This window comes from Elephantulus edwardii, unplaced genomic scaffold, assembly GCF_000299155.1.
Source record: "Elephantulus edwardii isolate Elephantulus edwardi_28Jun2011 unplaced genomic scaffold, EleEdw1.0 scaffold00166, whole genome shotgun sequence".
NCBI classification, from domain to species: Eukaryota; Metazoa; Chordata; class Mammalia; order Macroscelidea; family Macroscelididae; genus Elephantulus; species Elephantulus edwardii.
The window spans coordinates 5,652,427-5,678,094 of NW_006399916.1; the positions used below are offsets into that span (position 1 = coordinate 5,652,427).

General features: G+C 43.6%; 1 protein-coding gene across 1 annotated transcript; it reads left to right on the forward strand.

The window, feature by feature from the left end:
- Positions 1 to 2,604: 2,604 nt before the first annotated feature.
- Positions 2,605 to 23,683, forward strand: RBM34 (RNA binding motif protein 34). Its single transcript, XM_006895393.1, has 11 exons — positions 2,605 to 2,651; positions 2,737 to 2,908; positions 3,097 to 3,233; positions 6,770 to 7,004; positions 15,036 to 15,095; positions 18,489 to 18,532; positions 20,402 to 20,485; positions 20,622 to 20,685; positions 21,978 to 22,017; positions 22,297 to 22,415; positions 23,396 to 23,683. Exons 1-11 carry the CDS (start codon positions 2,605 to 2,607, stop codon positions 23,681 to 23,683), a joined length of 1,290 nt encoding a protein of 429 aa, XP_006895455.1.
- Positions 23,684 to 25,668: the final 1,985 nt, after the last annotated feature.

Below are 25,668 nucleotides of genomic sequence, written 5' to 3' on the forward strand. Positions count from 1 at the left end.
TAGAGAGAATAGTGCAACAATGAATGAATGGAAACCCAAAATCTCTGTAAATGTTTATGAAAATTAATAAAATATAATTACAGAAAAAAAAGTTCACAGTATATGTTTATACTTGGCAAAGTAAATTCCACATCTGGTTGTGCATCACACGTGTCCGAGTGTTGAAGCATATTCCCTTTGTGTTTTTCGTTTGAAAACATTACTGCAAAGTGCATTATGGCTTCCCAAACAGCAAAACCAGTGCCCGGTGCCAGGGCCAGCAGCAGCAAGAACTGAAGGGGAATATTGACTTGGGCGTGAAACACAAGATGCTTGGACAACACAAAGGTGGAAAATAAATGAATGCTACTGCTCACCATTTGGATATTGCACACTCAGCCTTTCTGGAAACCCTAAAAACAAGGGAAAATAGGCTCTACTAAGAGCTACTAAGTGGGAAGAAACTAAATCAGAAAAAACTTCCACTGATAAATGTGGACAGAGTCCCAGGTGAGAGCAAATTGCTCTCATGTGTGACCACTGCTTCACCGGGGGTGTGTTCAAGGTGTTTCAAGAAAAAGCAGGAGATTTTGGTATGGTATTACATCTCTGTGGAAGGAGGAGTGGCATCCACTTCCATAATAGCTTGCCTCCGGAAACCCTATGAACCTGGAGAGAGGATGAAAGGCACCCAAGCGTCGAGGACTCTCCTTCATAGGGTCACTATGAGTCGCCTGTGACTCGGCGACACTTAACAACAACACCATTACATCTCTGGTGGTCTATTGGTAAGAAATTGTGCTGCAATTCTGAAGGCACTCAGTTCGAATCCATCAGTTCCTCTGTGGGAGAAGGATAGGCAGTTTCCTTCCATGCAATTTACTGCCTCTGAAAACCCACTGGAGGGTCAGCTATGGGTTGATTCTGACTCGACGGTACTCAACAACAACATTACATTTCAATATGAAAACAAAAATTCTCACTGCAATCAATCCCCTTGATACCAGCAGTCAGGTCAGGAGATGTATTGCACCGGGAAAATCTCCAGTCAAGAACCTCTCCAAAAGACTCAAGATGTCAGTTTAAAAACTAAAGTAGGGTGTGCCTGATCCAAATCCCAAGACCAGGCGCCTGAGACCCCAGACCATATGCCCCTGAGACCCTGACATCAGAGGACTCTCAGACTCTGAGACCAGATGCCTTTGAGATTCCAAGACCAGAAGCCCCTGAATCCTGAGACTAGATGCCCCTATGTCCCCAATATCAGGGACCCCGAGACCAGATGCCGAGACTAAAAAACCAGATGTGAGACCCCCAAGATCAGACGTTCCTGAGATCAGAGACCCTGAAATCAGAAGTCCAAGACCCTGAAGCCAGACACTCCAAGACCAGCCAACTCCAAGACCAGTCACCCCTGAAACCTCAAGACCAGCCAGCTCTGAGACTTAAGAGCTGAGAAGCTCCAAGACCTTGAGACCAGACACCCCTGCCCTGAGACTGTTGCTGTTGTTGTGTACCAGAGTCAGAACTGACCCATAGCTGACCCTCCAGCGGATTTTCAGAGGCAGTTAATCACATGGGAAGAGATTGCCCAGCCTTCTCCCACAAAGCAGCTGGAGGCCTTGAACTGCTGCTTGCCTTCGGGATTGTAGCACAGCTTCTTCCCACTAGACCACCAGAGCGCCAAGACTGTTGTTGTTTTTGTTACCTGTCATTGAGTCCTGAGCCAGTCTCACTGACTCAGACACGCCTATCCTAATTGCCCCAGTTACTCTATCAATCCATTTCATCTGGGGTCTTCTCCTGTGCTCTCCTTCCACCCTTCTGAGCATGATGTCCTTCTCCAGGGAACAGTCCCTGCAGTCTCCATGCCCAAAATATGTGAGACGGAGCTTCAAAATCCTAGCCTCCAAAGAGAAACTTGGTTTCACTTTTTTCAAGACAGATCTGTTTGTTTTCTTGGCAGCCCATGGTATGTTCAAGAGTCTTCTATAGCACCACAACTCAAAGGCATCAATTCATTTCTGTCATCCTTAGTCATTGTCCAGCTTTCAGAAACATAGCAAGTAATTGTTAAGACGATGGCCTGAATCATGCGCACCTTAGTCTGACATTAATGCTTCTCAGTACTCTGGAGAGGTCCCTGACAGATTTTCCCATTGCAATTTATCTTTTGATTTCCTGACAGCTGGCCAAGAGTGTTGACTGTGGAGCCCAGCAAGCTGTAATTGTTAACAACCTCCATCTACAGTCGTTGACCTTCTGCAGCAATTGCTTCAAGACTAAATGACCCTAAACCTCCAAAATCCAAAATCAGAGGACCTAAGACCAGATGCCCTAAGGCTGAGACTGAGACTAGAGGCCCCTGCACCTTCAATATCAGAGACCCCTGAGACCAGACACCCTTGAGTCCCGAAGATCAGAGACCCCAAGACCAGGCAGGGACCTCTGCCACTAACCAGCCGGTTGGAGTCCACCCACCACCCGCTCCACTGGAGGATTGACAATCTCCTCCCATGTGATTTACTGCCCACGTGACCCTGAGTGAGGCCGTGAGCGGAAGGGGCGTGACCCAAATAGAAGAACATCCCGGAAGTGCGCCTCGCTTGCCGCCGCATTTCCAGCATGGCGGTAGACGCGAAGAAACAGCGGAGGAGGAGTACCACGCGTGGGTGAGTGGCGCGCGGGGCGGCGGCACGGCGTAGAGGGCGGCAGTGCAGTCCGTGGGGACAGCCCTGTAATGTCCCTTGTTCCTAGGCGGAGCCCTGACGACCCTCGCGGGGACCCAACTGCGGGTTATCTCATCGGTCAAGTCTCCGATAGCTTATCCCACAGCCAGCGCCTGTCGGGCGGCCATGCGTGTCGCCTGGCCGCACTCTTCAGTCCTTCGGAGTCCCTAGTCCAGCCTGTGTACGTCCCTGTCCTGCAGGTAAGCCCTGGCCGCGGGTACCGCGGGCCCCGAGCAGGTTCTGCAGTGGCCTGGGTTGATGAGCGTCACCTTTCCCGGGCCCCAGCCGGGGAAAACGGAAAAGTGTCACAGAGGCCACTGGGTTAGTTACCACCCGCGTTCAGCATTCCCAAGGATGAGGCCTCAAACATTACTTCACATTTTGAAAGGAAACAACCAAGAAAAGGAAACAGGATGAGGAGGAGGAAGAAATTGCATCGCAGTTACAAAAGCCACGTTTGCAAGAACCTGCCAAAAAGAGAGTGAAGAAGAAAGTTCGTGATTCAGAGCAGAGGTTGGCAGACAGGTGGGTCGGCTCCCACACCCTCTCAGTCGGTGTTTTATAGACTAACATTTCTGCACTGCAGGTTGGCTTGACTTTTTTCTCATTTCGTATTTGTAGTTCTTAATTAGCTTTTATCATTATAGGAAGTCATACATTTACAAAACTTGGATTGGGTTGTGAACCCATGTAATAAATAACTGCATCAGCAGTTACACTTTTTGGTGGCTTAGCGAGTCAAGTGTTGGAGGCCAATACTGCTCCAGGGAGAAATATGGGCACTCTCCTCCCCTGTGATGTATATAGCTTTTGAAAACCCGCTGTAGAGTCACTTCCAACTCATGCAACAATAACAGCCTATCCTCTTTATTCATAATAATAAGGCTTACCTCTTGTTACCTCTGTAAATATTTCAGTGTTTATGTGAGTTTGGAGTTCATAAACTATATTTATGAGAGACCAAATTACTTAATTTTACAAACACAGGGTGTTTATTTGCATCAGGATAAAATGAAGTTGCGTGTGTTGTAGGCTGTTAGTATTTGCCTTTTCTGTTGAAGCTGTTCCATCTGTCCGTTCATGTTCTCCAGAGATGGAGGGATTGTCAGCCAGGTACAATTCCTAGATCCTGGTGCTCTTTCCTCCTCCCTCACTCTCCGCTTTTCTGTATTCACTGCTCTCTTCAAGTCCCATTGTACTTGTTTTTCCTGCCTTTTTCTCTGCATATGACCTCTTTTCTTACTCCACCTCACTCCCTCCCTCATTGCTATTTAGTCAAAACCTACTCATAGTTAATCACCAGCAAGATTTGCAGAATCTGTAAATCACATAGGAGGAGATTACGCATCTTTCTCCCACAGAGCAGCTGGTGGAGTTGAGCTACTTGCCTTGGGGTGGGGGTTTGGGGGGGGGTGAGGGGGGTTTGGCAGCTCAGCTCCCTACCCAGTAGGCCAGGAAAACTTCCTGTTCCACGAGCTATTAATTCATAGTCATTATGAACTGCTTTTCTCTTCTACTTAAACTTACTGTACCAAGGTGGTGATTAACTTCTGTGAAATTTGCCCCAAGATCTGAGTGAAGCTGAGCATTGCCCATTCCCAAATTAATTTGTAAATCCATTTCAGACACAATGGTGTGAGTGTTCCCAGATGAATCCGTAAATCCATTTCCATCATACTAGTGTGATTCATTGGTTCTTCATTGGTGTCTTCTCAGAAGTATATTGTCAGACTTTTCTTTGTAATTTGTTGTAATCTGGAAGCTTCTCTGAAACGTGTTCAATATCTTAGCAATGTGTAGACTAGCATTGACAGACGGGGACTATGCCTGAGAAGCATTTGCTGGGAATTGAACCCGCATCTCCTTCGTGGAAGATGTGAATCCTGATGCGGAGCCATTAACACAGCCCTGTCTCTGACAGCAGTGTCTGTCTGATCCTCTCAGGCACCTTTTTTTTCTGACTACTACATAATGTTGATGCTCTTTACTATTCTTTTTGTGGTCACCTTGTGGTTTACTTTCTACTTTCAGTCTGGGCACGCTTTCTGTCTGAATTTCCAGAGCTGTATAGCTGCACCTGTTCCTACATGTTCTTTGTAGACCTCAAACGCAGAACATTAAACTGAACTGTTTGTCCTCATCACACCTGCTCCTTTGGTTGCACCATTCCTGTAGTTGCCTAAGCTCGTGACCCAAGAGTCTCCTGCCTTGTCCTCCTGATGCTGCCTTTTCTTTTTCTCTTTAATTTCTCTTCTTCTTACCTCCTCTACTCTCATTTGAATTCTGCCTCGTCAGACCACCATTTCTGACTATCCCCACCCTTAGTCTACCTTCTGCAGCCTTACCTGGGACTTCAAATCCTCTTTCTCTCTGATACCCACTGGTCTTCTGATTGGTAGTGTTCTATCTCCTCAGTGCTAGCCTCTCTGGTCTCATGTGGGATTGGACCTCTCTGAGCACGTTCACATCGAGGCCATAGCACCTGGTTCTCATCTACCACACAGCCTCATTTTCTGGACTCCTGGTAGATACTGTAATTTGTGCAACAAAACCTAGATCCAAAAATCCTTCATGTACTTTACAAAGTCCTGGGAAGGTGATCATCAGCTCATTTGTTCAAAACCATGGCCACCAAGTCGATTCTGGCTGTGAGCCAGCAAAGCTGTAGGAGTGTTTCCAGAGCCGGGCATGTTTGTGGAAGCAGAGCATCTCTCTCTTCACCATGGAGTGCCTGCTGGGTCTGAACTACCAACCACACAGCTAATCCATCTCTCTGGGCTCTTGGTGAAGTCACTATGGTCAGCATGAGGATGGACTGCGTGCCTAGCACTGCCCTCCCTCCTCTGAGCATGCCTGCCTTCAGTGTTTTTCCTGTTAGATTCTCATAATGTGGATAGTGATAACTACCACTTTAGTTTTCATTTTGCTTGTCTGGTAGTATTGTTAGTAGGGATTTGCTCTGCTAACCCAGAGGCTGCTGCTTCTGGTGGCTCAAATCCACCAGCTGCTAGAACTGTATGATGTTGTTAAGTGCTGTCGAGTCGCAGGCGACTCATAGCGACCCTATGAAGGAGAGTCCTCAACACTTGTGTATAGGTTCTAGTAAATGTTGGTGGAAAGTGTGAATCATTTTTATGGCCACCTCCTACCCTCCTTGCCTGCCTCCTTAAGACGCTCACCCACTTCTCTTTTTTTGGGCTATTGCTCAGAACTTAATAATCTGTGCTAGCCAGTACTTGATAGTGATCTTGGCATTTCAGATTTTTTTTTTTGGTAAGGGAGCTCTGGTTTCCTAGTCAGTGGGGAGTTGTGCGGCCAAACCAGAGGTACATAGTTCAAATCCATCAGAGCAAGAGGGAGGAGCAGGCTCCTCCAGTGCAATTACAGCTGCTGAAACCCACTTAAGGGTTGAGGTTCCAACTCGATAGGTGATAAGCAGTCATTTAAATGTTACAGAACTATTATAAATAGGAAATCTGATGGATTTCACTCTCCCACTACCTTGCCCCCTCCATTTACCATACTGTCTCTACAGTGTAAATATATTGTAGATAGGTTGTTGTATGCCATCGGGTCAGAACCAATGCATGGGTGACCCTCCAGTGAGCTTTTAAAGACAGTCACACAAGAGGAGATTGCCTACCCTTCTCCCTCATAGCATCTGGTGGATTTGAACTGTGTGCCTTTGGGATTGCAGTGCAGCTTCTCACCCTTTTATAGCCCCTTGATCACCCTTTAGAATAGTGTTGCCGTGCTTCTGAACTTTCAAAGCCACTGCATCTCATAGGGGTGCTTCAGCATGTCTTCAGAAAGGGAACTTAATTCTTTCCTTTTAAGTTGAAAGATTGATTTTCTTAAAATACTGGTTATCATTTAGAAAATGTGGCTTTGGAAATCTGGATGTATTTGTAAATGGTAGATTCCTATTAGAAAAATCAGAGTGACTGGAAAGTCTTTAAATCATGGAGAGTGTTATCTGTTCTCAGGTGTTGTTTGCCAAGTATTCACTTGTCTCCCATGACATTTACTTAAAGCTTTCTGTTGTTTTTCCCTAAAAAAAGAGAAAGTGCTCTAGCAAATGCTGATTTGGAAGAAGAAGTTCACAGGAAACTTGGACAGAAAAAAAAAGGCTCTGCATGTGGTGATGGGGTTAAGGCAGCAGACAAAGCAGTGCTAAATGGTGCAGATGACACAGGTGGGAGTCAAAAGAAGAAAATTCAACTCAGCCAAGAGGAGAGGCTGAAGAATGAGAGGACCGTGTTTGTGGGTAATTTGCCTGTAACATTTAATAAAAAGGTGAGTTTATAGCTTGGGTGTTGATGCTAAGAACATGTAGAGATGTAAATAACTTGTAGCTTCATGAGTCTTCCTTTACTTCCTATCAGTTAGCATCTTGTTTATTAATAGAACATGATTTTTGATCTGTAACCTCTTTATGAATAACTCTACAAGTTGCTCTGTAATGGATTCTGCTGCTCACCCCTTCTTTCCTCTGCGGTCACTGCCCTGAGTTGGACTTTTGTAAAACCTTATGTTGTTGTGTTGGCCTCCACACAGGCACTAAAACACAAGTGGGTGGTGGTGTGAGAGAGAGTTATCATTTCTGTACCACTTTCTGTACCACTCTCTGTCCCCTGGGCCTGACTGGCTGCACGGCACAGGGCTGTTGTTGCTCTCAGGTCAGTTTTCAGCTCGTATTCCCACCTGTGACAGTGTAGAGCTGCTGCTGTTTTCTCAGGGGCAGGTCACCACATCTTGCAGGGGATTTGAATCAACAGCCTTTCAGCTCCCAGCTGTGCTCTCAGTCATTGCTCCACCAGGGTTCCTTTAGCATGTCTTTTTCCCCCTCATTGCTGTCAAGTCGGAACTGACTCATAGCTGACCCTCCAGCAGGTTTCAGAGACTGTAAATCACATGACAGGAGATGGCCCATCTTTCTAATAGAAACATACTTGTATGTTTGTGCTAACATATGTACGTAAGACATGTATCCTAAGTTTGTTCCTGTATTTGGGCTCATCAGACCAGAAGCAGACCCTTAACTTTGTTTGCATGTAACCCTTTGTTGACAGTGTCTTGTTTTGAGATCCTTTGATGTACAATTTAAATTCTAGTTCTTGAGGAAAAGTGCAGAAAGCTTGCTTCTCAACTCTTCCCTTTCCTTGTTGCCCTCTCGTCTCCCAGCATTCGATTGTCAGACAAGATTCAGCTTATAGAACATGATAGAACTGGCTTTCTAGTAGTTTTGGTTTGCATTGTGACTTGTGTGAAAGTTTACCAAGAATGTTGGTTTTCCGTTCGTCCCTCCTCTGTTTTTGACCTTGGTTGGTGTGCCCACAATGTGACTGCACTTCCCCCCTGGTCCCCATGCCTCTCATTTCCACTGGTCCTTCCCTTTTTTCTCTGTGTTCTCCACCACATGCTGCTGCATTCCCCTTAGCTGGTTGGTTCTTAGAGTGTCTGTCTGGGTTGCTGGCCACCATAGAGGGCTGTCTCCTGCTTGGCTAGGGGTAAGTAATGTTCCAGGGTCAAAAGTGACTCAGGACCACAGACTTCAGGTACCGCTAGTCTGTCAAGCCAGTCAGTTGGCCACTTTTCTGTTTTTGGTTTTAGTCCATGTGTTTCACCCCCTCTATCCAGGACTGTATTGTGCTGCTCTTTAGAGTGGTCATCAGCAGTGGCATCTGGATCTCCTGGTCACAGGGTGGAGGAGCTGGACATTTGCCTGGCTGTCAGGCCTTTGGACTAATTGTTTTTTAGCTTTTTTTCATTCTTTGTTCTAAACAGGAAGACCAATAGCTGTGGCTTAGATGACTTTTTGAAAGCTTGTAAGACCTAAGATGCTACATAGCAGAGCAAGCTGGAGAACATTCTCATTGTGGACTGTGTTAAGCCACTTGACTTTGATGTCCCTTGGGATCAGCACACACAATTTCCTTCAGGGTGTTGGATGATAACAAGGTGTTGACATAACTGCCCTCATGGCTATGCTTGATGTGTATGTACACTTAGTGTACACGTGTGGGTGGGATAATGTGTTACATATTATGCTTCTAAGCCACAGAAAGTTGGTAATTTGAATCATTGACTATGCAAAGGCATTTGACTGTGTAGATCATAATAAACTATGGCTGACTCTGAGAAGAATGGGAATCCCAGAACACTTGATCGTTCTAATGTGAAACTTATACTTGGACCAGAAGGCAGTCGTCAGAACAGAGCAAGGGAACACTGCATGGTTCAAAATTGGGAAGGGCGTACGCCAGGGATGTATCCTATCTCCATACCTTTTCAACCTATATGCAGAACAGATTATCCGGGAGGCTGGGCTCTATGAGGAGAAATGTGGGGTCAAGATTGGTGGACGATTTATCAACAACCTGCGTTATGTGGATGACACAACCCTGCTTGCTGAAACTGAAGAGGACCTGAAGCGCCTGCTGCAGAGTGTCAAGGACTGCAGCCTACAATATGGATTGAGGCTCAATGTCAAGAAGACAAAGATTCTCACCACTGGACCAATTGGCAGCATCAGGATGGATGGTGAAGAGATTGAGATTGTACACAGCTTTAGTTTGCTTGGCTCTGTAGTCAACGGTCTTGGCACCAGCAGCCAGGAAATTAAAAGGCGCATTGCCATGAGAAAGTCTGCTGTTAGGGACCTCTCCAAAGTACTGAAGAGCAATGGTGTCTCTCTGGAGACTAAGGTGCATCTGATACAGGCTATGGTCTTCGCAGTCACCTGTTATGCATCAGAGAGTTGGACAATGACCAAGGAGGATAGAAGGAGAATTGATGCCTTTGAGCTGTGGTGCTGGAGAAGAATATTGAGAATACCATGGACGGCTAGGAAAACAAACAGATTTGTCCTGGAAAGGTTTAAACCGGGTGGCTCCTTGGAGGCAAGGATTCTGATGCTCCATCTAACATACTTTGGACATGTTGTGAGGAGAGACCGGTCCTTGGAGAGGGACATCATTCTTGGGAGGGTGGAGGGACAGCGCAGGAGAGGAAGGCCCTCTTTGAGGTGGATTGATTCAGTGACTGGGATAATTGGGATGGGAGTGTCAGAGACAGTGCGATTGGCACAGGACAGAGCGGAGTTTAGGGCTGTTGTACATAGGGTCGCTATGAGTCGCAAGCGACTTGATGGCACATACAACAACAAACAACAGTAGATCCACAGAAAAAAGGTGGGAAGCCTCCTTCCATGAACGTTTACAGTTTCAGAAACACTGATGGAGGTGGCTCTGAGTTGGAATCTGCAGTGCTGGTCTTGGTTTTTTCATTCTATTGTTCTGCCAGAGAGCTCTGTTGACTTAATAATAAGGAGTTGCACTACCAGCCCAAAGACATGAGGTTAGAATCCACTATCTGCTCCATGGAAGAAAGATGGCAGTCTCCTTCCATGGGATTGCTGCCTGTGAAAACCACTGGAGGGACACTTGTGAGTCAGTTCTTCCTTAGTGGTGGGGGTGATTGTTGTTGTGTCTGTTCAGACAGAACTGACCCACAACTGATCCCCCAGCAGATTTTTCAGAGGCAGGTAATCGTGCGGGAAGAGATTGACCATCCGTCTCCTGGAGGAGCTGGTGGATTTGAACTGCATACCTTTGGGATTGCAGTGCAGATTCTTAATACTAAATCACCAGACCCATCTAATATATGTGTGTGTGTATTAAGATAAGTGAAAGGAGAACTGTCATTTGTCAGACCTGTGTGTGGCCACAAATACTGTTTCTTTGACCCATTCTTGTTTGTTCATCTTGCCTGTCTGGCTGTATATGTGCTTGTAGGTGAGTGTTAATTATCACAGTGTTGTGTGTGTAATTGCATTTACTTTTGTTAGTATTTATTTCTCTGCACCTCTCCATGACTTCTTTGCCCCAGTGATCCTGTGCTGCTCATCCCTTAGACTTTGTTACCTTATCATCACCTACCCTAATTGGTATCAGTTACCTAGTCACTGACTTTTTCTCCTCTCTCTCTCCTTATTCTGGTTAAACATAAACGAATGCTGCTTTTTGCATGCAAACCTTTTTTCAGCTTTTTGGAATGTTGTACTCTTAAAATAGTGGTCTTTCTTAGACAGACCTGTTCATTCTGCATAGTGTGCTGTAGATGTATTCATGTTATTCATGGTTTGTGAATTCATCGTTTGGGTTGTTTTTTGTGTTTACTTGTGTTCATTGACGATGTAAAGATATCTGACAGTGTGATTTTTTTTTTAATGTACATCATTTTGAGAAAGATGGGAATTCCAGAACGCTTAATTGTGTTTCTGAAGAACCAGTACAAACACCAGAAGCAGTCGTTTGAACAAAACAGTGTTTAAAATTAGGAAAGATATGTGTTACGTTGTATCCTTTCATCATACTTACTCAGTCTTAAGTACTGACAACAAGGATGGCACTTTGGGAACTGAGATACACTTGACAAGCCAAGGCATTTTCTATTGATTTTACACATATTAACTTGAGCAATGAATAAGGGACATCAAAGAGCTGATGTCTTTGAACTGTGGTACCTGTGGTGAATATTGAATATCCCATAGACTACTAAAAGAACCAACAAATCTGTCTTGGAAGAAGTGAAACCAGGGAGCTCATAGAGGCAAGGATGGTCAAAACTTTGTCTACCACATTTTGGGCATGCTGTCAGCCATTGGGAAAAGATACAATGCTTTGCAAGATAGATAGTGAAAAGTGGGAGAAAGACCATCAGTGAGGTGAATGGACAGTGATTGCAACAATGTGAGGATGGTTTTACAAACACTGTGTGTCAGTCTCTTGTCTCAAGGTTGCTATGAGTCAGCTGACTGACGGGCACCTAACAATTCCTGATTCCCCCCTCTGTTGCTCCAGGCCAGTAAATACTAATCATTATAACTGGGATGGCATTTTACCAATATTTATAATCACAGGGCCTATGCAACACTAGGTAACAAAATAGAATGGTACCCATGTTATTGGGGCAGTTAACTGAGATTTCCATGAAACTTTCTATTTTACTAATTTTTTTCCAGGATTAGGAAAATGTATTTCCTCAGAAACTTCAGGAAGGAATTCTGTTTGGGGACTATGAGGCCCTACAAAATGGGGGTTGGTGTGTTTGAATTAGGGACTGGCTCAGGACAGGGCAGGGTTCAGAACTATTGTATATAGGATTCCTATGGGTCACAGGTAACTCACCAGCACAAAACCACCACCAGAAATAGCAATTTAAACTGGATTTGAGGCAGACTGATAGTATTTTTTAACATAGACTTCAGGTGATTCATGCCACGTTTCATATATGTGAGAATAAAAGAAATTATTATCATTACTGTCCCCTTACTGAGAGAATCTATTAAATAATAATGATTTAAAATACTGCTTCTGATTTTTAAAAAGAAGCTTAAGTATTTTGAAGGAATTGGATTTTTTTTTTAGTTGATCTCTTTTCATCATGATTCTTCAGTGTTATGTGGTATTCCATTGTGTGTATATGCCATTTAATTGATTCATTTGTTGATGGATGCTTGAGTTGTTATGTCTCTTATTATGAATAATACTGCAAAGAACATGGATATCCATGTATCTGTTTGTGTCTTAGCTCTTACCTGTTTATGTAATACATTTAGTAGTGGAATGGTCAGATGAAATGCTATTTCTGACTTTGTAAAGAGACCCCAAACTCTTTTCCACAGTGGTTGTACCATTTTACAGGCCCACCAGCAATATGTGAAAGTTTTAATCTCGCCATACCCTTGCCAGCATTTGGTTGTTTTCTTTTCTATTGCATTTTGGTCATTGTCATGGTCTTAGGGTGAAAGGGCATGTTATTTTTATTTATTTACTTATTTTTTATTATTTGAATTGCTTTAATAAGTAATGAGGGAGCTGTAGTGGCAAGATCCATAGAGAGTTGCACCTCCAACCCAAAGCCCATGCCCCTTGAATACACCATTGACTTCAAGGGAGAAAGATGGGTAATCTCCTCTCCTGTGCTGCATAGGCTTGGAAATTCTCTGGATCGCTGGCTGCTAGTAAGTTCTGACTTGATGACAGACAAAGGAATAGCTAGTGAATTGAGTGTGTTTGCAGGTATTTGTTGGCTGTCTAAGTGTCTTTGGTGAAGTGTCCTTCTACGCACCCTGTCCAGCAATGGGTTTCCGAGGTGCAAAATCTTTATGTGAACATACTGCTCACCTTTCTCCCTGAGAGCTTCTAGTGAATTTGCACCACCAAAGACGTGCCGTGTTTAGGTTAGGAATGCAACTATGGACTGTGCTCCAAGATTGGAAGACAGAAGTGTTGTGTACTCAAATGGATATCAGTGTGAACTTGAATTGTGCTTTCTGTTTGTGTATGTTTCAGTAAATATTTTTGTCTATCCAACTTTATTGTTTATTATTTTTTATTATTAATTTTAATGAAAATTTAGATATTTTGGCTTTCCATTCCTTCATTGTTGCACTTTTCACCTGCCTCTCGCCCCCTGGACACTCTTGTCTTTGAAAAGGAAAAAGGTGAGCTCTGGTGGCCTACTGGCAGAAAAGCTTCCCTGCAATCCCAGAGGTGCACAGTTCAAATCCACCAGATGCTCTGCTGAAGAAGGAGGAGTAATCACCTCCTGTACCAGTCAGATCCAGTTTGACAGTACACACATTGTTACATAGTCCCTCCACCCCACTATGCAGCCTTTATTCTGGACTCCTGTTATGACAGTAATACCTAATCATATATTCCTTTTAAACAGTTCTCTCCCTTGTCTGTTTCAATGCAGTATACATTATTGAACCCATCTTTCTCAGTCTTCCCCCAACCCCGATGTCAGTCCTGTTTTACAACAGCAGCACTATGCAGGATTTGTCCCTTTGTGACTGAGATATTTCACTCAGCATAATGTCCTTCAGGGACACCCATTTTGAATAATATTGCATGAGTTCCTTGTTTTTCAGTGTAGCATAGTATTACATTGTGTGAATATACCACAGCTTCTCTATCCATTCGTTTGTTGATGGGCACTTAGGTTGTTTTCCAACTCCTTGCTATTGTGAACAAAGCCTCAATAAACCTGGGTGTGCATATATCTGCTTGGATGTCAGTTATGGTCTCTTTGGGGTATATTTCCAGTAGTGGAATTGCTGGGTCAAATGGTATCTGTATTTGCAACTTTTTGAGAAAGTGCCACACTGCCTTCCGCATTGGCTGCACCATTTTACATTCCCCCAACAGTGAATAAGGGTTCCAGTTTCTCCACAACCTCACCAGCGTCTGTTGCTTGCTGTTCTGTTAAATTTTGCTATTCTTACTGGAGTGAGATGATATCTCATAGTATTTTTATTTTCATCTCTCTTAGAGCTAGGGATTTTGAACATTTCTTCATGTGCTTGTTAGCCATCTGGATATCTTCTTTGGTGAAGTGTCTGTTCATATCCTCTGCCCATTTTTCAATTGGATTATTTACCTTTATCTTGTTGTGGTGCTCAAGTATTTTATAAATTCTAGATCTAAGTCTCTTATCTGACATGTCATTACCAAATACTTTTCCCCAATCTATGTCTTCCCTTTTTACCCTGTTGGAGAAGTTTTTGGATGTGCAGAGGATGTTTATTAATTTTTATAATGTTTTTAAGAGAAAACTCTTCAGTAAAACAAGCAGGTGGAAACATAAGACACACTCCCTTAGAAATTCAAGAATACAAACACAACATACTGTTACCTATATATATCCAACAGTTCCACTGTTACCTATATATATCCCAGGAAATAAGGGCTGGGAAAGAAACAAATATATGGAAACAATTGTATGTCCATCAGTCAACAAATGGCTTAATGAAACTTGTACATTCACACTGTGGAATATTTTTCAACACTAAAGAATGGCAAAGAATTTGTGAAACACTGCACAGTATATATAAAGTCAGAGGAAATTATGTTGAGTGACATAACTCAATCACAAAAGGACAGTTATGGTCTAATACCACTGTATAAAAAGCTTAGGAAAGATTTGCACACAGAGAGAACTGCTCTGGATGGTTACCAGAGGGAATGAGAAATAAGAGTAGTAAAAATGAGTCAGTAGATAAGTTGAGTAACCAGAAAGGGTGACCATAAATAAGGGGTTGATCAGACATTGTGAATTAATTACATTTATCAGTTAAAATTATAAAAGAAAATGCATGTGAATAATCAGATGTAAACCAGTAGGCTTTGTAAACTTTGACTCAAAAGGAAGACAGATGTATGGAAGCAGCCATTTAAAGAGGTGGGGGAAACAAGTAATTTTATTGAATTTGTTTCTATATCACTGACTAATAACAAAATACTTTTTCCCCCCCAGAAGCTGAAATCTTTTTTCAAAGAGTATGGACAGATAGAGTCCGTGCGGTTCCGTTCTCTGGTACGTGACCCCTCCCCGCCTTTGAAGCGCCTGCATTTAAATCCAATCACCAGCAGGGTTGTTGGTATCAGTAGGAGTAGATGCAAGTCTAGAGCTTGTGTCTCTTGTTGACTCTTAAGTTTTCTTAAGCAATTTCATGGAGCTACAGAATTGCACCTCCTTTGGGGAAATAAACAGTGTCCTTTGAGGGTGGGCGGGTGATTTTTGTATTTGCTGTGTCAGTTCATTAGGCAGAGAAGGCAGACTTACTAATGTTTCTAGAGTCCTGCATTCCACCGTGTTCTGTTTCTAGCCAATCTTCCCATTCTGTGAGTTGTCAGTCCATTATCCTAAGTTTATGTCGTTGGCTGCCAACAATTCTGACATAAACACTGATATCCCTTTTAAAATCAATATTAAATTTTTACAGAAATATGTATTTTATTTCATCCGTTACAAATTCCGTAGGCTAGTTACAGTCTTCAGTGGAGAGAGAAACAAGCATCTTTACGTTATTTTCTCCTACATGCTTTTTTAGACTCTGATTGACTTAGAGCTCCAAGAATCCAAATCATGGCCCTTAGGTGGTTCTGAGTCACAGAGACACTTCAGGGCAGAGGAGAACTGCCCCACAGGATTGTCAAGGCTGTAGTCTCAGCAGAACCTGACTGCCACCTCTTTGCTCTGTGGAGCAGCTAGTGAGTTTGAACCGCCCACCTTCACTGAGAGCTGTGCACCTCGCCTCTGTCCTGTAGCTTGTGTTCTCGAGCGCCAGGTGCTAAATGCAATCCATGTTTCTGGGCGTGTACGGAATGGGTACGTGGTGTCTCTGATGTCTCTCATGTGAGTCTTGACATTGTTGCCATCTCAGCCTGGGCAGGTCTTTTCTTGGGGGTGCCATCCTGCATGCTGTAGGGTGTTCATCAGGACCCCGACCCCTGTCCTCTAGGTGTCAGCAGGACTCTAATCCTCCCCAAGTGGTGACCTAGATCTAGCTTCACAGAATTTCCCCCTGTAGTGAAAGGAGATAGTCCCCATCGCTCCTTCATGGTGTTTGCTGTCCACGTTTCTCACATGCCTGTGTCTTGTCTGTTTTCTAGCCCCAAGTCCACATTCATACTCTTCCCCGACCCTGTTCACTTGGATGTCCATCCACATCTCCATTTCATCTCGTTCGTGCCCAGCCTTGCTGCCCTTACTCTCCACGTTGCTCTATGCCATGCTGCTCTGCTCAGCCCTCCTCCGGCAGTAGCAGCATCCTCACGCTCCAGTGGCCAGAGGCTCCTTTCTGGCCCAGCTTCTCTTCCCTACTCTCCTTGATGCTGTCCTGGCTGCACTCCCTCCCTGACGAGCATCCCTCCCTTTCACATTCCTCCTCGGGTTCTCATCATCTCTGTCCAGTGTTGTTGCAGTGGTCATCACTGCAGTCACTTCAGTTCCTGCTGCTCCATGCCATCCCTGCATCAGCCTCCCTCCTGTAGCAGCCTTTGGCCTCCTCCCCCAGGTACTGTGTCCCATGTGCATGCACGCTTAGGAGCGCTGGCTGCTCTCTTCCTGGGAAGGCTGCCTGCTCTTCCTGTCCCTGACACCCTGTGTGTGGCAACCCCACCTGCTGCCCTGCTCTTCCTGTCCCTGCATTCCCTTCTGTGCTGACTTTGCCTGTTGCAGTGCTCTCTGTCATTCACTCTGCTGTGCTGGTTGGTGGTGATGCTGCCTCGCCCTGCTGTAAGCTGTGATCGCAGACACCCTGTCTGCCTTGCTCATCTGGGACCCTCACACCTTTAGTGGTTCAGTAAGTGTTAGTGACATGAGAACATTGATGTGTTCCTCACTGTTAGTGAGGAACAGGCACTCAGGCCTGGTGCCTCCTCAGCAGATCCACAGTCCTGCAGCTTCCATCCTGCCCAGTTCACTTGCTTCTCCCAGAATCCTTTGGAAAGGCCTACTTTGCTTATCATGGTACTGCATGCTATTCATATTCAAATGATTTTAATCTTAAAGCCTTCGGATAACTTCCTATCACCCCACCCACTGCCATCTCATTGGTTCTAAGTCAGAGTGACACCCCTCCAACTCCTACCCTTACTAGTCTACTCGGTTCTGAGGCTGTCAATCTTCACTAGAAGAATCACCCATCTTTTCTCCCTCTGAGGGGCTGGTAGATTTGCATTGCTGACCTTTCTGTTAGTGCTCAGTATACTACCACAGCTCCTGTTTTACACTGTTAAGTCATATTGCTTTCCATCCAAATTCCTTTAGTGCTACGCTTACTCATTAGTATCTTTAATCTTTGAAAGGACACAATAAGCACCCATAATATTTTTCTTTTTTTAAAATTTTATTTTATTAATTTTAATGAACATTTACAGAGATTTTGGATTTCCATTCATTCATTGTTGCACTTTTCTCCCTGCCCACCCCTCCCCTGTTTTTTTATTCTTGTAGTTTGTCCTGTCTTAATGCTTTTTCTTTTCCTATGTTTCAAAAATCTGACCATGTGTTAGGAATTTGAACAGGATAAGCAAAGTATTAGAGGACTAACACAGAAAGTAAATTTTCCAGGGGATTTAGAAGAACTGCCTTTAAATGAGGTTTCTATTCATGCAGTTCCTAGGACTGTACGCTATGTCTTTTCATTTTGTAAGTTGAGGTAAACTTCACTTGACATGAAACTGACCATTGTAGTCTTTTTAACACTTAGGTGCACTCATAGTTCCATGCAATTATATAGTTTTAACACATTTTATTACTCCTAAGGAATGAAGGCCTACATCTTATTTATAGTATATAGTTATTGTTGTATACTGTTGAGTTGGAGTAGACCCACAGCTGACCCTCCAGGGGGTTTGCCGAGGCTGTAAATCACACAGGAGGAGATTGCCCATCTTTCTCACTCAGAGCAGCTGGTGGATTTGAACTGTGTTCCTTTAGGTTAGCAGTGCAATTCCGTACCATTCAACCACTAGAGCTTCCTATATATTTGGCTCTATGTATTTTAAAATCACATTGATTATTTGATAAAGTATTTCTAAACTTGGGAATATTATCTTTTCCCCATATCATTTTATAAAGGCATTTCACTCATTTTCAGGTGATGTCCGTGTGTTGCCGTAACCCAGTGTCCCTTTGGGACATCTAACACTGGCTGAAAGCATGTTAGCTTTGCTTCCACTGACGTTATTTCACACTCACTTGCTGCCTCTTGTGTCTGCACGTGACACTGTCAATGGAGATGTTTATCCTGAGCCATAGATCCCACTCACAGAACACAGGACAGCTGTTTCTTGCATTATAATATCCCTAGGATGTTTTCAGTCATAAGAGTTAAATAGTTAAGCTTTAGTTATGATGTGATCCATTTGGTGTAATATTTCAAATTGCTGTTAATGGGTTTTTTCTCCTTTCTTCTAAAAGATTCCAGCAGAAGGAACATTATCTAAAAAGTTGGCAGCAATAAAGTAAGTTTATTTGAGAAAGTTAATCTTCCATTTCAATTTAAAACCAAGATCGTTTCTTAGCAGCTTTGTAAAGATTTTTTTTAAGTCAGATAAATTTCTTTATTGTTTCTGTGTGTATGGCTGTAATGGTATGTAAGTTATAAATTCTAGAGTCACAAAATGTTATGTAGAGTAATTTCCTAGAAAACGTGCCCTATGAAATGTCAGGCATGCTGCTTAATATTTGTGGTTTGGAAGAGAATAACTTTCATGTCTAAATAGAAATAGAATAGACCATATCTCATCACTTGTGAGTCACACATCTTCCCACGTCTTCTCTTGTCTGAAGTCACAATGCTCCCTGGAGCTCCTGAAGCCTCGTAAGGTGCTGCTGACTCGGCCTGCTGTCGGGATGACTTAGCAGGGAGTTCTGTTTGCTTCCCCAGCCCCCTGGACGTACCACCAGCCCGAGAACTTGTAAACTCTCCCTTTGGGTTTATCTGACAGTACTAACGTTCAGCTTCTCAGAGCTTACTCTCCACCTTTTTCTTCCCGGTGCCAGGGGTACAAGCTTCCTTGCTCTCCTTTCTTGCATAGTGTAGTCCTTTCTCATTTACTGTCGTCTTCATGCAGGGTGTCCCATTTGTCCTGAATCTTGAATGCTTTTTCTTTGTTAATGTGAAACAGTTGGTAGTATCTTCGTATTAGATAAAAGTCATTGCTGTCAAGTTGGAATCAACTCATAGTTGACCCTCCATTGGGCTTTTAGGGGCAGTAAGTCACACGGGAGGAGATTGCCCATCTTTCTCCTGCAGAGCAGCTAATGGATTTCAACTTCCTTACTCTTAGGCTGCAAGACAAAGAGGAGATGGAATTAAACAAGAATATAGCCCTTTCCCATGGCTGTCTGGTTGGTTCCAATCACAGTGACCCCCTGTTTGGGTCTCCATGGCTATAAATCTTTACAGGACAAGACTGTCCATATTTTTTGCACTGAGTAGCTGGCACATTTCAAACTCCTGACCTTTTGGTTATCATTGTAATGCTTAATGCATGGAGCCAGCAGGGCCACCTGGGAGTATTCACTGGGGTGATGAAATCACGTAGACACACAGGCAGGAGCCTGGCAGTGGAGTGTGGACTGAGGGATAATTCTCACGTCTTTATTTTCCACATCCATTGCAACAGTCCAGATCCTTAAGCTTGGGCAGTTTTGAGGTTTCATCTGTATACTTACATTGTGGGAGGCAGTCTGCAGTGAAAGGCAGATAGGCAGGAAGAACTTTATACTCTTGGTGCCCTGCCTTGTTCCTCAGCAGATAGAAAGGGTAGATGCTTTTATAGAAATGATAACCTGCTGTTTATTAAACCTTCCATGTGACATAGACAAATACACTTCTGTATTCGTTAACTAGAGAACTTGAGGGAGCTCTAAATGGTAAGAAGCTGTGCTGCTTTCCCAGAGGTAGGTGGTTCAAATCCAACCGGTGCTCTGTGGAAGAATGATGAGCAGTCTCCTCCCGGGCAGTTTCCAGCCTCTGAAAACCTTTTGGCTCGACGGCACACAGTAACATCTTGAGCTTTCATAGTTGTGCGTCTGAGTATGATTGTTTTGCGGTGGTAGGGGGAATTCTAGTTTCCTTTCCCCTCAGTGTGTGCCTTGTACAGAGTGGCAGCTCAGATTATCATTTGTCTTTCATTTCTCAGGATTGAAGGGCTACCCTACCTCACACATGGGTGAATTGTAAGAAGGGTTGGGTTTCCTCTGCTGTTTTTTGTCTTGTTAGATATTCAAAGAAATTCATCTACCCCATTATTTCTTAAGTGTGTGGATTGTTTATTTTAGTGACTTTGATGCTAACAAATTTTATTTTGTTTTCTTTGGTATAGGCGTAAAATTCATCCTGATCAGAAAAATATTAATGCTTATGTTGTGTTTAAGGATGAGAGTGCTGCCCGGAAGGCGTTGAAAGGGTAAGTTTTCCCTTTAAGGCCAGTCAGAACGGCATTTAGGCATGGGAGTGCTCGCTGACACTTGGCCTTGACTGTAGCATCTGTCTGGTGGTAACTCAGTGCCCATCTTTAATACCGTATTCCCTGGATTTTCTAGAAATGGGACCCAGATCGCAGATGGCTTCCGTATCAGAGTTGATCTCGCGTCTGAGACCTCCTCTGTAAGTAGTTTTTTGGGTTTGGTGTTTTTTTGTGGGGTTTTTTTTTTGGTACCCTAGCTATGGCCTTGTAGGGCAGAATGTTTGCTTTTGCTATAAGGAGAGTAGATTGGTAGGTGGAGCATGGCGGACAGCATAGAAGAAACCACCTTTGGAGCTGGCACTTACATATCAGCCTCTTGGTAACCCTTGGCTTCTCCAGTGTGGTCTCAGATGCCACCGCCACCGCCACATCCACTGCTGAGCTAGGTGATCTGGCTTGGCTGCTCTGAGGGTGGTGAAGTGAAATCACTCAGCAGACAGTCCTGTAGTCCTCTGGTTCTGGCATGCAGTGTTAAGATCCTTTTCCGGCCCCCGAGGTGTGCAGGGGGAGAGAAAGAGCTGAATAGGGCATTGCACCCTTTTATGGTAAACGTGTAAGTTAGAGGCACAGCATGCTGCCTGCGGAAAAAGGGCCATGTAAGGTGCAGGCTGGCAGGGTCAAGGAAGAGGTCTAAAGGTCTAGGAGAATAGCTCTTAAATCTGTTAGATAAATCTGTTTTGGAAGATGAGTAAGCATTATTGAAACCATCTTCACCTGTGCTGGCCTGCTTCCACCTCCTAATAAAGACAGGAAGGAGGAGGGGTTATCTGGACAAGAGTGCATGTGAATGATGGGCAAGTCCAGTTTCCCCAGGGAGTGGCAGGCACTTGACAGGACAGTTGGCAGTGTCAGGCGGGAAGGAAGAGGCCAAGTCGGGAAGTACCTTGCTGCCTTGCTGAGCGGTCTGGATTTTGTCCTGAAGCAGTTTTTATATTTTAAACAGGCAAGTGAAAGACTTGAATTTGCAGAAGTCTCTCAGAAAGTGAAGGATGTTGTTCCCCCCAGAACCAGTTTGGTTCAGTTGTTGTCAAAGAGCCTGAATGACAGCACTGGCTTATAATGGGTGTATCACCCAGGGGTCAACAAACCAGGGACTGTTGTCCCCACCATCCTTTAGTTGATAAAATTGTATTGTAATGTAGACACTCAGTCTTTGATGATGGCTGCTTCCCTGCTGAAATGGCAGAGTTGGGTAGTAAAGGCAGAATCCACAGGCCCCGCAGAACTACCTGTGCTCTGTGCTCATCCACACAGGAGGCTTGCCAATGTGGATGGAGCATGGAGCTCTTGAACACCACCCTGGGTCCATGCCACCTCCATCTGGTGACACACCCTCAGAGTCGAGCTGGTGTGGGGTGTGAAGGGAAGAGAGGGTTTTCAGATGGCTTGTGCTTGGCTGAGGGTAATTTCCTTCACTCTCTTTGTGTTCCAGAGGGACAAGCGATCAGTGTTTGTGGGAAATCTCCCTTACAGTAAGTTTGTTTAAATAACTAAAATACCTTTTTATTAAATAATGAGGAAAATGAAAATGTATCTAGTAGACTATTATGCTCTGAGACTAAAAAAGCATGTAGATTAAATATAAATAGGTTTCCCTGGTGCATTCTACAGCATTGCTTGGGGTCAGCCTTGACTCGATGGTTGAGTTTGGTGGTGTTATTTTGTGTGTAAATAGCTTCATTATAAAAAATGTCCAGCTTTCTACGGAGAGCCGGCTGCTTATCTCCTGTTCTGACTGGATTTGACTGTAGAGATCGATGAGTCCACTGTGGAGGAGCACTTCCTGGACTGCGGCGGTATCGTGGCTGTGAGAATCATACGGGACCAGGTGACTGGTATGGGCAAAGGCTTCGGCTATGTTCTCTTTGAGGTATGGTAGCCTCCTCCATTACCACTGCCCTGAGAAGAGGGAGTACAGGGAATGGCTGGTTGTTGACTATTGCAGCTATTCAGAGATAACCACTAATGGCCTTTTTACTCTTAAATTATATCTGAAGAAAATTAAGTTCTAAATGCCCTTTGTGGGGTATGGGTTGCTGGGACCTACAGGTGCTCAGCCCACAGGTTTTCTAGTCCACGCTCTGTTCCTGAGAATGTTGTGATGTGATCTGGATATTGGATGTGGCAGGTACAACATTGCTGAATTTCAGCTTCACCTTCTGTAAATGGAACAGAGTTCTTTTTTCTCCACCTCTGTATTTTTTTTGGTATGTGTATACATTGTGTTTCATTCGTATACATAGTGGGGATTTTGTGTGTGCATGTTTCACATTTTGTTTCATTGACATTACATTTTATACAATCATTCCAAAGCATTTTGTTTTATAAAATTAATCACCATTGGACTGTGCCCACCATTAACATATCTTTTCAGGTCCCTGCAAGATCTTTCCCATATCATTTACTTCCCTCCACTCAAACCAAATGTGCAGCCCTGTGATTCCCTCCCTTCCCGTCCTTATCCTTCTGCTCCCATCTTCTTCCCTCCTTGGACCTCCATAATTTTTTTTCCTCTTGTGTACTTTTGAGTCAGATATGATTGGCACAGGAGATTGCCTCTCCTCCTCGCATGGAGCATCTGGTGCATTCAAACCATGTACTCCTTACATTTTTTACTTGTTATTCTTCTATTTTTACTATGTTCTTAGGCAGTATTCATCCTAATGAGTCTTTAGTTCTCTCAGCATAATGCTCTTAATCTCTCCGAAGTTACATAGTATTTTTCAAAATCATTGCTCCTGAGTGCTGCGTAGTATGAGGCCTATATATTCTTTATTCATCAGTATACTTTGTTTTCTCCATAGATGTGCTTCTGTTGAAGAATAATGTATTCTTTTTTTTTTGTTTTAGAATACAGATGCCGTTCACCTTGCTCTAAAATTAAATAATTCTGAGCTGATGGGAAGAAAACTCAGAGTTATGCATTCTGTTAGTAAAGAAAAACTGAAAAAACAAAACTCAAAGCCCACCTTGAAGAACACCAGCAAACCAAAGCAGGGACTTACTTTTGCCACAAAACATGTGGAAGGACATTCTAAAAGTGTATTTATTGGAGAAAAGGCAGTTCTCACTAAAAAGAAGAAGAAAGGACAGAAGAAAAGTAGACGACCTCTGAAGCACAAAAAACAGAAGCCATGATGATCCAGAGGGCTTGGGGTTTTGTTGTTTGTTTTTGATAAACTTGAGTCCTGGTAATAAAAGTGTGTCGACCCATGTGTTGAGTATCGGAATTTTTTAGAGGTGGTGTATGGCAAACAGGAAAACAGTTCTCTTTTTCGTTCATTCTGGTTGTAATGCTGTCTTTCAAGCCCTGGGCCCATGCACATTTCAAGGCCTTTTCACTTGTGTGTTCCTTTGCACATTGATAAGTAAGTTATTAATCTTCCCCAAATATATGCATAGATATTTGCTTTACTTTCATTCAGAATCTCTTCTGACATCCATTTTTGTCTTTTTTTCTTGACTGACTTTGTAATGACCTTTTTGTTCTCTTCATGAATGAGACCCTTGATACCATCCCACAACTTGTCTGGTCTTGGGTTATTAGTGTTCAGTGTGTCAAAAATAGTCCTTTGAGATGGCTTTTTAAATTCAAGAGAGTTAACACATCATATTCTAGCTCTGAACTTGTTTTCATTTGCTCTTGCAAATAATTAAGTGAGCTGGTTCCTCACTGAGTCCTTGGCCTTATTTTGAATGCTTGCTCTTCAAAGTAGAGGATCTAAAATGAATGAGAGCAATGACGAAGTCGGGCTGAACAGAAGACTTCAAATGGTAGCTCAAGAAGACAGTAAGGTTTGAAACTCAAGATAAAAAAGACAGATTGGTCCACCATTGGACCATTTGACAACACCACGATAGATGAAGAGGTTGAAGTTGCTTGGCTTCACAGTTAACACTCTTGGCATCAGCTGTCAGGAAATCAAAAGACAAATTGCACTGGGGAAGTGTGCTGTCAGACACCTCCAAAGTGTTAAAGAGCAAAGATCTCAGTCTAGAAACTAAGGTACTTCTGATCCAGCCATTGTCTTTGTAATTAGTTGATATACATCAGCTGAACAATGACTAAGGATGATATAAGAATTGGTTCTTTGAGTTGTGTTGATAGAGAAGAGTGCCGAATATATTATGGACTTCCAAGACAACAAACAGGTCTGTCCTGGAGAGAGTGAAACCAAATTTCTCTTTGGAGGCAAGAATTTTGAAGCTGCATCTTACATACTTGGGCATGTGGCCAGGAGGGACCAATCCCTGGAGAAGAACATTACGCTTGGCAGGGTTGAGAGAGAACACAGGAGAGGAAGACCCTGGATGAGATGGATTGACCCAGTGGCTGGTGTAATAGGGGTAGGTGTGTTTGGAGTCAGTGGGACTAGCTCAGGAAAGGCCAAAGTTCAGAGCTATTGTACATAGAGCCACACTGGGTCCCAGACAACTTGATAGCATCAACAACCTGTATTATGCAAGTGACATGCAGAAAGTGAGGAGGACTTGAAGCACTTATTAGAAGATCACCTTTAATATGTATTTCATCACAGCATCAAGAAGACAAAAAGATGAATGGATGTCTTTGAACTTCAGTGTTCAAGAAGAGTATTGATATACTGTGGATTGCCAAAAGAACAAGTCAGTCAGTCTTGGTGGTAGTTCAGCTAGAGAGCTCCTTAGAGACAAGAGTGGTGAAACGATGTCTCACATGCTTTGGGCATGTCAGGTGGGACCAGTCCTTAGAAAAAGATCATGCTGGGAAAGGGTGGAGGTCCTGAGAACGAGAGGAAGACTGTCAATGAGATAGAGTGACATGGGGACTTTAATAATGGACTGGAGCAGAACAGAGATTAGGATGGTGCAGTATAGGACAGGTTTCAGATCTGTTATTCATGGGCTCGCTATGAGACAGTTGACTTGATGTCACCTAACAGTGACTAGGGAGTTGTGCTGCCAACACAAAGGTGGGAGGTTCGAATCCTCTAGCTACTGTTTAGGAGAAAGATGGGCAATCTCCTGTGATACTTACTTTTCTTTTGCTGCAGTGCTGGAAAAGAGCACTGAACACTCCTGTGAGATGTAAGATCTCTGAAAACCCATCAGAGGTCTTGATTTCCAGTCCACAGCAATGAGTG

Excerpts from the sequence above, each read along its gene's own strand:
- RBM34 (XM_006895393.1), top strand. The coding sequence starts at position 2,605 with ATGGCGGTAGACGCGAAGAAACAGCGGAGGAGGAGTACCACGCGTGG. Across the intron at positions 2,909-3,096 it reads TGTACGTCCCTGTCCTGCAG|GAAACAACCAAGAAAAGGAA; the intron begins GTAAGCCCTGGC and ends ACATTTTGAAAG. Across the intron at positions 20,486-20,621 it reads GCCCGGAAGGCGTTGAAAGG|AAATGGGACCCAGATCGCAG; the intron begins GTAAGTTTTCCC and ends TGGATTTTCTAG.